The sequence below is a fragment of the Ostrinia furnacalis genome, unplaced genomic scaffold, assembly GCF_004193835.3.
Source record: "Ostrinia furnacalis isolate ACB-3 unplaced genomic scaffold, ASM419383v2 OfSCF0704, whole genome shotgun sequence".
In the NCBI taxonomy this organism is placed as follows: Eukaryota; Metazoa; Arthropoda; class Insecta; order Lepidoptera; family Crambidae; genus Ostrinia; species Ostrinia furnacalis.
In genome coordinates, this window is record NW_021130943.1 from 1 (window position 1) to 16,581 (window position 16,581).

The 16,581-nt window shown below is 37.5% G+C and overlaps 1 protein-coding gene across 1 annotated transcript; it reads left to right on the top strand.

The window, feature by feature from the left end:
• Nucleotides 1–5,649: 5,649 nt before the first annotated feature.
• On the top strand, nucleotides 5,650–15,993 carry LOC114349715 (galactokinase; the record flags this gene model as incomplete). The annotated part of the gene is made up of 5 exons (XM_028300187.1): nucleotides 5,650–5,775; nucleotides 7,863–8,044; nucleotides 11,626–11,741; nucleotides 13,946–14,104; nucleotides 15,787–15,993. Coding segments are annotated over 5 exons (700 nt in total), but the record flags the coding sequence as incomplete, so codon positions are not given.
• Nucleotides 15,994–16,581: the final 588 nt, after the last annotated feature.

Here is a 16,581-nt window from a genome sequence, read left to right on the forward strand (position 1 = left end):
TGGACTGAAATTTATTAGGTAACCCTTAAGCAATATAATTATTGATATGTTAAATTGAATATAAAATATGTTTCATCAAATAAGCATCTCGGTGAAGGTCCTTGTATAGCGGGATCTTAGACTATTAATATTTATACATTACTAGCAGCCGCCCGCGACTTCGTTCGTACGTACGCCCGTTTACCCCCGGGTTGAATTTTGCAGACCCATCTTAGTGAGCACCTACGTTCTAAAAAGAACCCCTTTGCAAAATTTGAGACTCCTATCACTTGTAGTTACTGAGATTTCGTGATGAGTGAGTGAGTCAGTCAATCAGTCAGTCAGTGATACTTTATAATTATAGATATAGATATGCCGTGTTTCAGAATTTTTTTTAATGTTAAGTAATCGAATACAACGATAGGTCACCTTATCTGTCTGGTGTCTGTGATGAAAAAATATTGTAATCACGAAACAAGTATTATAATGTTTACATTATTTTTTGTTTACAAATTGTGAAATGTCGATTAAAGTTATCTCACAAACGCCAAGCTGAAAACAATTTCAGCTGTGGTCTTTATTTATTTATCAGGACTTTGTTTACTGGTCCTGTCTAGACGACATTTCTGTACCCCCAGTGAAAACGGAGTTAAGTCGAAAATGGTGATTTTTGGGAAATCGCATTTGAAGTTTAAAAAAATCCTGCTTCGTCGCTATTAGAGATAACTTGGTGAAATATTTTTTAGGTGAAAGGTAATGTTAGATATAATTAGGCAGTGTGCCAGTTTGGGAAATATAGCATGTAGTTTTTTCGTAATTAAATAAAAACCCAGTTATATCGCCATGCACGGCAATTTTACATTCGTGTAAAGTGATGTAATGGGACATAAATCATTTTACACCACACTGAATTGACCACCCGCTAACAAGTGTAAAGTGATACATTTTACGCCATGTATGTTGATATTTTTTTGTTTCTTTAATTTTAGAAAAAGTTGTAAAACAAACATTAGTAATTACACTATGAGGAATCATTATTTCAGGTTATTTAGGGTAAATCGTCCAAAAATTTCTACTTATATCAATATACACCAATTTTGTGATGAGAAAAAAAATGTGTAAACTGATCTAACTAACTTAATAGCGATCTAAGTATCCTAATAATTATGTGTAAAGTGATATAAGTGGCGAGTATATTAATATGAGTCATCTTATATTGTTAATCACAAATTCAATCTGAACAACTTCAATCGTGTAAAAAGTAGTAATACGAGTCGTACTTCTTGACACAATAAAAAATTGAAAGAAGCCTCCGGTACACTTTGTTAAAAGTAGACATGTATGACAAAATTGGTTCACAAAGCCTTACTTGTATCATTTGGCACAAAATTATTTTCTTTTCTTTACGTCGTAGAAACATACCGATTAGATACAAAAATAGCTAATTTTTCAGAGATTCACATTATGTTATAAAGTCAATTTTGATCTAAGTCGAGTTAGATCCCTTTTCACTGGGGGTACAGATTTTATCATTTAGAAGTTTATAAACTAAGAGCTAGTGAACGCCAAACCTACGTCATTTTATAAAAGCTGAAAGTTTGTCAGCACATGCTCCCAGAATAGGCTAGAATGTTGGTGCATTTTGAAGTTTGGGTCATCGTGGCTTATATGGCCAAATATTATTGTATAAAAATCAGATTTTAAGGTATAACGTAAGCCTAACTTTTACGGTGGCCTTTGCTGTATATTTATTGGACTGTAATTCTACTTACGTGTACCATAGAAGCCGATTTTTATGTGTAGTAAATACTACACATAAAATAGAAGTTGTTTCCTCATCAATCAAACAGGTTTGACAGTTCCAACTCCTTGCTAGACAATCTTTTGAGGGTAGCTGCCAAAGCCACGATGACCCAAACTTCATGATGCACCAACATCCTAACCTATATTGGGGGCATACGCTGACAAACTTTCAGCTTTTATAAAATGACGTAAGTCTGGCGTTGCCTAGCTCTTAGTCTATTATAAGAAAAACGTTTTACAAGAGACATGAAACAAATAGCGCGTAAGCCTTTTTAGAGTGTTTGGGTTTATGCGATTTGTTATTAATTGAATGTTTTAAAATAAAGGGTGTTTTACTTGGGTTTAAGTGGATTAATTTTAATTATAGGTGTATACCCACAGAAGAACATGGATGAATGTGTGCAGAGTAGGACCAGTTGTTATAAAATTCCTTGGTGGAGGCCTTTGTCCAGCAGTGGACCTGGTTAATGATACGATACAGTGGTAGTTTTATAAAACCACTAATACTTTTTATGAAGAGGAAATTTTTGATTTACATTGAATAGGCTCGAAAACTACTGCACCGATTTGAAAAATTCTTTCACCAAGTTCGCCAGGTCAGCTAGTAGATCTTCAATGTTCGGAACTAGAAATTAAAATAGTTCCGTAACTGATCTAGTACTACATAAAGTGCGTCAATAAGGGTGAAAGTTCTAAGCTTTTAACCTTTGTTATCAGGACTATAGATTACTAGCTATGCCCGTGACTTTGACCGCGTGAAAATAGTTTTAATATTTCCCGTTTTTGAAACATTTTTCTTTACTGCTCCGCATTTATTGGCTGCTGCTGCTGCAAGCTGGAAACATTGAATTTTCGGATATATCCAGTTTATTATGTTACCTATTTATTGGTACCGTTTGAAAGAGCTCGTGAAGCACTTTCAGGATCAGTAACCAGTTTTTCGATATTTTGTATAGCTTAGAAATAATCGAGTGAGATCACTTATCGTTTCTTCCCTGTATAGCTTAAAGTCTTCCTCGACATCCAACACAAAAATATTTTTTCAAGTGGGACCAGCAGTTCTGGCGTTTAATGCGTTCAACCAAACAAACAAACTCTTCAGCTTTTATTTATAATATTAGTATAGATTATAGTTACCTCAGATACCTCGTATTACTTAATAATGTAATGTATTTGAATCCGTATCGTTTACCGATAATAGACTGTCGGCCGAATACTGAAACACTACTTAAATCTGTCACTCAGCTGACGGGCTCCTAAATTTAAGTATCCTTCAATTTTAAATGGTATTCTCAAACGCTACTCAACGGATTTGAAGCCGTGATCAGCTAAGCAGCTCTCAAATGTTTACATAATGGCAACATTTACCAAAAAAAGTATGTTTTCATTTACACAAATGATAACTTTACGTCTTTTATCCATTACACGCAGCATCGTTTGGTTATGTATTGTCTTTTATGGAAATATACTCAATCAACTTAACATAGAACAGTTTATTTTTAGTTTCTATTATATATAAATCTCGTTTTATCATATAAAAATAATAATGCTTGCATTTTTATTTAATTAAAAAAATAATTTTAAATATGATACTTTTTATTGTTGAAATCTATTAAGTGGCGATCGTGGACCGAAACGTAACCACAATTGACATTTATCATTGTTGACTGACAGAGCATCAAATTGACAAATCAACAACTCTTGGAAATGCTGCTATGCGATGTCCCCTTAATCCTCAGAAATAGGCATGTTTATGTAAAGCGATTTCATAGCAGCTATTTTGGTTGTTACTTCGTGCACTATACGATGCACAGTTGGCTGTTAGATGTGGAAGATATCACCTAGTACACGTTCATAACTTCCCGTTGCGTAGAACAGTAGGGTTATAATAAGTATTTGGTCCACTGGTTGTATGGCATTTGGTGAGGGGTTTCAAAGAGCTTCCAAATTATGAATCCAGAAACAACACCGTTTCTTTAGAGACGCGGAACCTCGCTCGGAATTGCATGTCATTATAATAATATTTTTCAATAGCGTTCAGCCTTATTGCGTTCCTGCGATTAGATCTAGGTATTTCCTCGAGGCTCGAAAGAAATGATAACGATGACACACATTATTTACCACTATTTAGGTCGTTTTAGGTATAACAATAGGATTTAAGATACCGCGCAAGCACTCTCAAATTTAACAGCTGCTTAAGACGATTTGACAGTTGTTTGAGTAATGCTTAGCGTTGAATGGCGTTTCAGTATGCGAAAATTCATTTAAGTGGCGTTTGAGTGCAACTTAATTTGAGAGGTGCTTAAAAATTGAGAACTGCTCAGATATTGTTTTGAGTATGCGAAATGTAAGTTTAGGAGCTGCTTAACTATTTGAGAAGCCGTCAAATATTTAAATGGCGTTTCAGTATTCGGCCGTGTGTGTATCATATGTCAAGTCGATCCTAACAGGTTTGCTTCTAGGAAATCGAATGTATAAGGGACATCCGACGTTAAATTGTATTCATGAATCAGAGATAAAAATAATCTAAATATGACATGATTCTGATTGTTTATTTTGATTTGCATTATTGCGAAATTGTTTGTTATCCCAAACTAAAATAAAATAAATAAATTGTTCGATTCAACCTTCGATTGATAACGTATAAGAATATGTTTTTTACGATATTTTTGTTGATTAGCATTATTCACAGTTACCAAATGCAGCCAGCATGATGACAGTTAGGATAACATAGGCTGAGTTGCACCACCTTAACTTGACCATAATTAAAACCGGTGTTTTTTAAGGAGTTTGACAGATTTTTGGCGTTTATTAAAGTTAAAGTAAAATGTTGCAACCAAGCTTTAGGATCGATACCAATGGTGGTTTTTTGACAATTTGAAAAAAAGAATTTGTAAATTATTTTTTGCATTTTTAATGACTTTGAAGTAAGTATCTCATCCATATAATTGGGCATCAGACAACGTTCAACTAACAACAATTTAATTTGCCAAAAGTGTCAGCAGATTTAACACGTGGTTGTGTCAAAACTCGAAAGTAAGTTACAAACACGTATTGGATACCTTGGAACAATAGAATTACACGAATTATGAATGAAGGCAACGCATGAATCAGTTACTTAGAAAATTTTGGCAATTTCAACGAAAAGTTCGTCGTATGGTTTGGCCAAACCAAAGCGTGCAGCCTGCGATGGCGATTACCTATTATATAGCGGTAGCGGTAGCGATGAGTTCACATCAACGCGTCCTGTCATTGGTCGCGGCGATAATGCACGCGCAGTGATGGCCATATAGCCATCGCCATCGCTATCGCCGACGCGTCGCGTTGGTTTGGCTGAAGCTTTAATGTAACTGATTGAAACTTTCTGAGAGTTCATAAATAATTTCAATATAAGTACGTGGCCTCAGAAGTTTTAATAACTTGTTACGTATTGTAGGTATCTACTATTTGTTTAGAAAACGTACGCGAACGAATAATAGGTTCGATGTTTGCCTTGATGGTCTAAGTTGAGTATTACATTAGGTATATTTAACTTTATTACTTAAACTTGAACTTGATTACTACAGTAAATAAATTCGAATTGACTCAATATGTATGATCACCGGAGGATATCTCTAATACTATGCTATGCTAGCAACTATGCTAATACATTATGTTAGTGAAGTTTTATATGCTAGTGCATGACATTTTAGCTGTTATCTGAAGCTAAGAATTTTTAATTGACAGAAACTTTCTTAAATGTCATCAGGAATTTTAACAGCAATTAGTGAAACTAGCCTTGACCAAATAAGTAAATAATCTTTCGTCAACCTCTTGATTATTTAGGATGACATCCTCAATATTACAACTCATTATTATTTGTTTCAGCCCAGTCCAAAAAGCGAAGCTGTGTCAGAAGGCGGAACACGAGTTCCCCGGAATGCCTTGCGGCATCATGGACCAATACGTTGTGACACTGGCCAGAAAGGACCATGCTCTGTTAATAGACTGCAGGTTAGTGACCTACAATTTTTTTAAAGCTTCAACCACACCAACGCGTGCAGATCGCCATCGCGGCGCGATCATTAGCCAATGACAGGTCACGCGACCCATGACAGTCCGCGCGCCCCATGACAGTCCGCGCGCCCCATGACAGTCCGCGCGACCCATGACAGTCCGCGCGACCTGTCATTGGCCTATGATCGCGCCGTGATCGCACCGGCGATGGCGATCTGCACGCGTTGGTGTGGTTGAATCATAAAAGAATATTAGTAATTACCGACAGCACTCAGTACGTATTACGCATACGCATATTCGTGGCTCAACTACGGAGTAATTATGTGGGGAAGTAGTACAGATGCCCAAGATCTCCTGATCCTCCAAAAAAAACTTATTAGAATAATATTTAACATAAAAAATATCGATAGCTGTAAACCATATTTTGCCAAACACAATATACCTACTCACCCTACCTAGCATATACATATTAGAGACGTGTAAATTTGTCAAAAAATACCCAGAATTTTACAAAAAACGAGGAGACATCGACAGTACATACAATTTACGACATCGACAAAAACTAATAACACCTCCATCCCGCCTTGAACTGTACTCATCGGGTCCACTTTCCATGTCAATCAAAATTTTTAATAAGCTTCCAATTTCGATAAAAAATACACCCAAAGAATTAACATTTGTAAAAAAACTTAAAGAACTTTTAATTTCTAAACACTATTATGCTCTAAGTGAGTATCTCAACGATAAATTACTAGGCTCTAACTTCTGACATCTTTCGGTTGATCTAGGGTGGTCCTCCTCTCTCCTAATTGCCGTGCCCTACAGGGCCCATAATGTTCTAATTTTAAGTACATAATGGATGCAATAAAATATTGAGTATTGAGTATTAATTTGTTTTTGCACAAATTACTAATAGTCCCGTTAGCTCCTCGTATCTTACGCCCGTATTCACAAACGTTACTATGAGGTCTCATAGTGCGCGTGGACGCACAGGGTGACACACGAACCAATCACAGAGTTCTATTCTACGCTGTGCGTTCGATTTGCTGCTTCACTCAAGCAAGCATCGTTTGTGAATACGGTTACGATAGTTTCAAAGCCTTCTAACCTCCTAGCTTTAAACTTAGCTTAAGTAGCTTGATAGTAACCAAAACTTCAGACAGGCATTAGAAAATAGTTAAGGTTCTGTCGATCCTAAATTAGTACGAGTAGCTAGGTAAAACTTTGGTACTAAATCATTTACGATCAAATAACTTTCACAAAATCTTTTTTATATTTTCTAAAGGAGCAAATAAAAGGTAATGGAAAACGGAGCGTTAAAAAAAGTTAGTTTGCCTTTTTCTGGTTCTAAAAGTGTAAATATTGGCATAGAAACGCGATTTAGATGGAAAACCTAAAATGTTTTTATAATATTAATGTTTTCTAGTTTTTTACGGTTAGTCTCGTACTCGATTGAGTTTATTTGATGATACAACTAGGAATATCAATATAAAAGCGATTGTAAAAGACTCACAGACTGAAAGGATTACTTGAAATAATTAGTTACATTGTATCTATTGTATAAAAGACTGCATTGTACAGAACGTTAATTGAAAGACAATAAAGTAATAAAGCATTAGGTACCACTCAGTTTCTTAAAGTACAATCAGAAAGAAGAATCAAAAGTCGCGATATACAATTTACAGATGGGATCTTCTCTATAAGATAGTCAATAGATGCGAATCGTACTTTGCGTCGTAACGAAAATTCCAAAAAATCAAATACAGTAGAATCCCGACTATCCGGACATCCGATTATCCGGACTCATTCTTCACGGCTCTGATTACAAAAGGGCCTGGACCCATCAATACGGCACAGCGCCACTTGTGATAGGGCTCGGAGCCACCACCGTAACACGTTCAGTTCGAGTTCAGTTCACGTTCAGTTCACGTTCAGTTCACGATCAGTTCACGTTCAGTTCACGTTCAGTTCACGTTCAATTCACGTTTAGTTCACGTTCAGTTCACGTTCAGTTCACGTTCAGTTCACGTTCAGTTCAAGTTCAGTTCACGTTCCTACTGTAACAATAAGAATATTGTCACCAGGTCGTTAGAAGCCAAGCACATTCCAATAAATACGGGAGACACTGCGATCCTGGTGGTGAACTCCAACGTGAAGCACCAGCTGACTGGCAGCGAGTATCCGCAGCGGAGAGCGCAGTGCCAGGAGGCGGCTGACAAGCTTGGCTTGCCCTCTCTAAGGGGCGCTACCAGGAAAGACTTAGAAGGTATGATGTAGCGTAGTATCAGAACTGTTTCATCTACCTTTCATCTTCCCTCCCAGTGTGGGGAGGGTGCTACGGGGAAGCTCTTGGAAGGGAGAAGGTATGTAGCGTAACCAGTATCGTATTGCTCGCAGTTTCGCTACGTGATCCAATCAGAAATTAGGAGATCCGCAGGAGAACCAAAGTAAACGACATAGCTCGCAGAATTGCTAAAATCAAGTGGTAGTGGGCGGGGCACATAGCACGTAGAGACGATGGCGGTTGGGGCAGAAAAGTTCTCGAGTGGCAACCATGGGCCGGAAGACGTCACTTGGGCAGGCCTCCTACTAGGTGGACCGACGATCTGGTGAAGGTCGCGGAAAGAGTCTGGTGGATGCGGGCAGCGCACGGTTGGTTGGTTGTTATTAGAAACAGAACGGCGCCGTCCACTAAGCAGGAGAAGGAATAGTTTTTAGTGGATTCATGTTTCACCTAAACTAGGCCAAACTTCCGATGGCAGGTCGGTATAGATAATAGGTAGACCATTTTCCTAGGTAAAGCTAGTCTAGGAAACTTTAGGTTAAACAACAAGCTTCGTGTAACGGTTTCAGCTTTACATAGTTTAGTTCTGACATGCTTGATTCATCTAAGAAGGTGATTTTGTATCTCTGAGGGTACATTTAGCCGTAATCTGCCTACGAGGAATTGTCTGCTGTAGGTACTGCCTGATTTACGAGGAAAATATGAAAAGAACCTTATTTCCATATTATAAAAGGCTGGCTGGCCTTCGTAGTCAAGTTTAGTTTATCTCAAAGTAAGTTTGGTTTAAATTGAAGTCCTATTTCGATACCCTAGGTGTCAATGACATAAATCCCTTATTTATAACAGCGAGTCTCAAATTTTAATTATTAATTTCGTAAGGCATCGAGCACGAAAATTATTTAAATTAATCGCCGGCACGTTTCCTGAAGGTAATTCAGTAATAATCAAAATTTTTTACAAAGAGAATGTAAAATGAATCTTATTGTTACGATACACGTGTCTGAATTTGAATTTTTATCGTCGTTTAACGAAAAAAGGAAATATATGTTACGTTATTTACGTTACTTCTCATGTTTTTAATCATGGATTTTACTAGCTCTTTTAGGAAGACACGTATTCGTAATATTTTCCGAGTAATCTTTTACATTGAATGTTATTTTACAATAAAATATGACATTATATTGTTTTTTATTTTATTTTATATAAAACGACGGTAAATTTTGGCCCTAATAGAAATAATATATGAGTGTCTACCTACTTAGAAAAACAGTACCTCCCCTTCCGCCATAAGACCGACTTACGCATGATGTGTTCATACATAATAACGCTAAGCTTCTTGGCACTGCTTTTGGAGATATCTTGTTACAGCCTCTCAGGACGCCACCCAAAGAGAAATATTTCGCGTACCTAAATACTCGTAGGTCGAGGAAATACTCGAGTAAATTCAAATCCTGTATTTTACATTATTTTATTGCATGCCTTGGCAGCTTGTAATTAAGATAGCACCCAGTCCTAAGACAAAATATTATGTCCTAAGATAAAATGTCGCCATAACAACAATGTTAACAGCATTGTTGTGTTCCGGCAGTTAGAGGTAAGATAGCCAGTTCCTCCGTGGTTGAGGATTCCGGGTGAAGCTCGCTTCCACCTTCGGCCTGATCATCACTTACCATCAGGTGAGATACAGGCCAAGAGCTTCCTCGTTGTGGATAAAAAAATATATACTCGTTTACTTTACCCCTTTGCTTCTGTCTGTCTTGTTGGTTCATTCGTTTCAGAAAAATGACGTCCACTGCTGGACAAAGGCCTCCGCCAAGGTCTTACACAATGAACGGTCCTGCGCTGCCTGCATCCAGGCTCTTCCCGCGACCTTTACCAGATCGTCGGTCCACCTTCGTTCCTTGTTGGTTGTCGTAAATAAATAAATATAGATGAGTAGAAAATTATTTGCAACGGGGAAGTACGTTATGTGATTTTTAATGAAGAATTGTAGCAAACATTATCGCGACATTTTTTCATGATATATTTAACTCAGAAGTTCTGAGTCCCAGCTGGGACCTATACTCGTACATTAAAGTTATTTGCAATAACGTTTACCACTACTGTGTGTTCAGAGTCAGTCAATAGAAAATCATGTAGGGATTCCGCTTAAATTTTAATGAAAAGCAGGGTCAAATATGGGATGATTCCTGGAAATCCTTTGAAATAGCGACTTGTTTCACACTTAGGTGATTCCCCTAAAAGAGCTATAAGCGCTGGAGTGAAAAATTTGGTAATAATATAGTTCTTTGTTCTTGCCGTCAAATGAGTTTCGTCCCGCTGGATTAGAACTAAAGCATTATACATACCTACTACTATTAGCATTGGCTATGGGCGATTTAGCCGTTTTTAGAAGCTGAATGCAGCGACCACTTATCTCCCCATACAACAAAAAACTCCAAATGCAGCGATTGAGTTGCTTTTGGGAAGCTCGATGCAGCAACATCGACAGCAGTCGCTAAAGCGATTCCAATACCGCGTCCGAACGCACAAATCGCGAAATCGCGGTGCTGCAATGATACAGTCGCAAAAACCCCGTTGCTAAAAGTAAAATGTGCTGTGGCCCTTAGTGACATGTATCACGAAGTTTTCATCAATTACGAAAGGATCAATGTTAATAACTTCAAATTGGTTCGCATTCCTACTAAAGTACGGTACTTTAAACATGCATTTTCTTCCTCAATGACTCTATTGTCTATTGATTAAAAAAGGTCCTGATACCAAGATAGCACACAATAAATTGATGCTACCTTTTCCTAGTTTGGTTAGACAGTTGTACTAGATTTAACTGTTGATCAAGTATATGTTTTTGATTTCGGTCTAATAGTAAGTTTTCAATCCATCAGGTGAGAAACAGGCCATGAGCGGATGTCACAAATGACGTATGATTAATTAGGACTTACCTATATAGGACACGGCCATTAAATCTTAGATAAAGTCCGACACTAGGGACATAACTTCAGTGTTGCTACCTACATAATTAAAGAGGAAAAAGTTTCACATTCGGGATTATGACAAAACTTGTGACGCATAAACATAGTATGTACGGACGACAGCACATTAGCTATACACAGCGGTATCTTATCTCGTTGTAATACAGTCTATTTTGCAACAAAAATGTATAGTCTGACGTGCTGTCGACTGTACCTACTACCTACCTGATTTTTTTTATCCACAACGAGGAAGCTCTTGGCCTGTATTTCACCTGATGGTAAGTGATGATCAGGCCGAAGGTGGAAGCGAGCTTCACCCGGAATCCTCAACCACGGAGGAACTGGCTATCTTACCTCTAACTGCCGGAACACAACAATGCTGAACAATGTTGATATAGCGACAGACTTAGGTAAGATGGTGGTAGCTAGCCAGGCGGACTTAGAACAAGCCCTACCACCAACCAAACCGAACAGAAAAATCGGCCCCCACTGGAAATCGAACCCGGGACCTCTGCGTCTGAAGCAGGTGGTCTTACCACTAGACCACAGAGGCGGTTGAATGTTGTTTTGTAAGAAACAATTTTGTTGCAGAACTCAAACGGCAGAACTGTGATAAGCTGGTGCTGATGAGGGCTGAGCACATCATCGATGAGATACACCGCACGGAGCAGGTGGCCAAGAGCCTCGCGCAGATGGACTTAGATAGGGTAAATAAATAATAAGTACCCTATTTCAGAATGTCACATGCTATGCTTACGTTACTTTTGATATTAAAAAGATAAAATTACTTACTTTAAATTTCCGCTTAGTGACGCCGGCGCAAGTGCCCAACCACACTACCCGCATGCATCAACTGTGTTAAAGTACAAGTAAATGCAAAAAGCACATGCGATTTGAGGGAGGGCGGGCGGTGCTTTTTGCATTTGTGCTTGGGTACTTGTGCTGGCGTCACTAAGCGGAAATTTTAAGCTAAGTGATTTTATCTTTTTAATATCTAATTATGGATTTCCGCAACGTAACGTCTGATACTATTAATTACACTGAAAAACTGCGTCAGCTATACTAGTTAAGTTAGTTTAGCATAACTAGTATAGCTGAAGCAGTTTTCAAGTGTTTGCAGTCTGCACAAAACTATTTAAAATTGCGTAATAAACTAACTTAGCTTAGTTCCTGGTCTGTAACTAGCATTAGTAATGTATTGGGGTCTCAGGAATTATTTTGAAGAAGGCATTAGGAATATACAAATCTGAGGAATATTTCTTAACTTTAATCTTAAATTGTCCGATTTTGTAAAATGTTTACTTCTATGTTGTGAAATCGATTAATTATTAAAAAAAATGATGTGATATTAAGTGTAGTAACCCAAGTCATACTATGGGTGCAGTGTCAATAACTGGGTCCTAGCTACGACGGCCTCACCACACTCTAATACACCTTGATTAATCTAATTAGAAGTTCGCAGTCATTAATTAGTTATAATAACAATTTTCCCTTGCCCACGCTCAAATTATTTCTAGGAACACAGATTTCATTGAAAGTGTAAACATTTTAACACTATTACTATCGTAGCGTATTTAATTAACACTATTAGTTCATTAGTGTTTCAACAGCTTTTGAATGTAATTACTAAATCTATGAAATAAAATGAATCGCAAAATGTGTTGGTAAACGCATAACTCAACAACGCCTGGACCAATTTTACCACTTCTTTTTTTTAAATGTTCCTTGAAGTCCGAGGATGGTTTTTACGGCGAGATTTGTATAATTAAACCCCTAAGGGGGTAAAACGGGGTTAACGCGTACGAAGTCGCGAGCGGCCGCTAGTTTGTTTTAAATCCAAAATGGCTGCCTGTTGTACCTTTTTAAGCTACATTAATTTTAATAAAGGTTCAAAGAGAAAATGTTATTTCCGTATTCCATTACGCGGAAATCTTACTTGCACTTCAGTAATTTTATAAATTGCTTATTATCCAAAGCGTTTCTTGCGAATTAGTAGCCCATAGCAACCTTCATGGTCAAAGGTCTTCTAATGTATCTTTACAATAGTAAAGCAAAGTCACTCCCGTTGTTTGTACATAGGTTTTTTACGCCCGTATTCACAAACGATACTTGCTTAAGTGAAGCAGCAAATCGAACGCAAAGCCTTGAATAGAGCTCTGTGATTGGTTCGTGTGTCACCTGTGCGTCCATGCGCACCGTGAGACCTCATAGTAATGTTTGTGAATACGGGTATTTAGAGTCCCTACAAACTTTAGACTTTTCTTTGGCCGATAGTTGCGGTGGGACGGATTCTAATTTGTATGAAGAATCCGTCGATGTTATGTGCGCACTGACCGAAATATCATCCAACTAAAAGTCGGCAGTCTGCGCCTAGGCTTACACTACGCAATGGAAGGATTTAATGCAGTTTTCAGCAATAGTGATCTAGAATCACTTTAATTCTATGTGTATAACTAGCAGCCGTCCGCGACTTCGTACGCGTGGATCCCGTTTTACCCCCTTAGGGGTGGAGTTTCGTAAAATCCTTTCTTAGTGGATGCCTACGTCATAACATCTATCTGCATGCCAAATTTCAGCCTGATCTGTCCAGTAGTTTGAGCTGTGCGTTGATAGATCACTATGTCAGTCAGTCAGTCAGTCAGTCAGTCAGTCACTTTTGAGTTATACCTATATGTCAACGTGAAATTGTGAACTCTGTCAGTTTATAATATAACGCGTTAGATTGTTAACTAACAGTGGGTTTAGGTTAGGTTAGATTGTAATTTAACTACGTCAGATTATAATCTGACGGAATTCACAATGTTACGGTGACATATACATTTAGATAATATCTACAGCTATATCTAAAAACACAAGGATGGTCCATATGTATAGTAATAGTAACCTAAACACCTGTAAATTCTTCCATCAGGTCGGCGAAATGTTCTACCAGTCACACGAGTCGCTAAGCACTCTGATGCAGGTGTCTTGCCCAGAACAGGACCAGCTCGTGGACATTATGAGAGGAGCACCAGGGGTCTACGGGGCTAGAATGACCGGGGGCGGGTTTGGAGGCTGCGTGGTTGCTTTGGTAAGATACTTCTCTACTTCTAGTCTAGTCGGTTAGTAGTTCTAGTCGGCCGTTTGGTGTAGTGGTTCGAAACGGACTACTATTCCGGAGGTAGCGGGTTCGATTCCCATACAGTACAAACATTTGTGTGCATGAACATATTTGTTTGTATTGGACTGGGTGTTTTCTATGTATAATAAGTATGTATTTACAAAAAAAAGTATTTAAGTATGTTTATATCCGTTGTCTAGTACCCATAGTACAAGCTTTGCTTAGTTTGGGACTAGAAGTGCAGTGTAAAATGTATAAGGATAAGGATATTATTTATTTATTTATTCTTACTACCATAATTCTCGCAATTGAAAAAATAGCTGCAATTTAACAACGAATTACAATAGAATTATACACCACGTGATTCTACCATAAATATTGTGAAATAAACTGACGATGTTTCTACTTTGTCAAATTAACTGACTTTAAATCAAAAACAACTAAAAATCCAGTCGTCGATATAAAACTAAAATGTGTTTTGGAATTATTGGTAATAGTGTCAAACACGCCAGCAAATACCTCATTAATAGTATGTTCATTAACATGCCCACAACTTCGTGATTTAATAATAATATAATGTTCCTCTTGAGGTATTTGAAATATTTCAAGTGAAAATTCACGGGATCATTACAATTTTGATACCCTTAGTTCTTGTTAGATGTTTAAGAATATTTATGAGGTTAAGGACCCTTCTTTTATAAGATCTGCCTATTCATGTTTACATTCTTTAAGTATTACAATCCAAGAAATATATAAAGCAAATTCCTTTGTTTTCATTTATCTGTTGTCGGCAGAAGACATGATAAATATCGAATTCAAATCGTCTGTCTGTATATTGAACTCAATTTTCTAGGAAACGTGTGCGACGCTACGTGATCGTGATTTCCTCAAAAACTTTAGTAATTTTGGTATCTAATAATATTATTCATTTCCTACGGGAATCTCTTCAAGGTTTCTCGTCAAGTTGGCAGAAAAACCGATCCATTGAATTTTATTCGGAATATATATCTGCATGAATGAACCTCTGATTTAGCCTATTTTCCTTCCTTCCAATTTTCATTTATTCAGGCCTATTGGTTCAGTGTGTCCTCCGGAAACCACATAACGAATTCGCTAATGTCTCTTTCCGTTTCTACATATACGCATTTGTACCCAAATCCACAGATCCTGGGTAAATTAAATTATGCTATAGATAAACTGTCCTTGACATTTCCCGTTCTATATTTAGTTTTAATGAATAAATTACTGAATAAAAATCTGAAATTAAATCATATAGTCACATCCACGGAAAACTTACTAATCTGTAAAATATGCGCGCCGCGCGTTTTGAAAGCTTAAGCCTGGGCCCCGATTGCGCTAAATATTTTCAACTACAACGCGACTACACGACGAAAGAAAATCACAAATTCGTATCGCGGTGTCGCTTGGACAGCTAGTTCAAACGAAAACAAAACGCAACCGCTTCTTTGTGTAAAAGCTGAAAGGAAGCTACTTTTTCTCAAACGCCTTTACGAACATTTGCTGTGTTTTAGTGAAAATATAAGGTGTTTTGTGTATTTGAAAGTTTGTAAATCTAACTAATATCTTTTTCTTATGCTGAATCTACTACATATGTAACACATTGAAAAAGTTACTATTAACCTTGTCTACAGGTAAAGAAGGGCGACGTGGAGGGCCTGAAAAGCAAGATATTGAAGAACTACAAAGGGACGCCGACTTTCTTCGTGTGCGAGCCGAGCAAGGGCGCGCGCGCTCTCGCAATAAAATGATGGCAAATACTCTATGTTATTATTTATTTAGGACCCTAGAATCAACATAAACATCTGGACCACGCAGTTAGATTTCCGTATTTTTGTAACCTTCTATCCTTATCCCACATCCCTAAATATTGACAAAAAAGAAAGAGAGAGAAGATAGGAGTAGGCCTGTAGGTAACTTCAAGTAACTTACTTGACTGTAAATATTTTGATGTTACATTTTCCTCTCCAACACATAAAGGTTAGCTGATTTGAATACATGACGCAGTCCTATATCATTCGGGGTCGCTTCGTGAAGCGAAGTAGTTAGGTTAAAAGCTAGGACCGAGTGAATTTACTTACATATTTCCGTAGTCTAGTACCCATAGTAAAGCTTTACTTAGTTTGGGACTAGAGGCGCAGTGTAAAATGTCTAAGGATATTTGTCTATGGGGCAGGCGGTCCGTGTACTGAACTATATCGCATGTTGTTAGTTCGAATCCCGCTTGTGACATAAATTAGTATGATGAACATTACGAAAGTCCTAGTGGATTATATTTTAGTTTCACCCGTAGATAAGTTCAGTTTTCGAGTAAATAAACTCATGATGAATCAGCAAACACTTGTCGATTGGATTAGTACAGAAAAATACAGCTGTCTTAGCAAATGTTATTTTTATTAATAACTTGATTGCGGTAACAATATAACAGC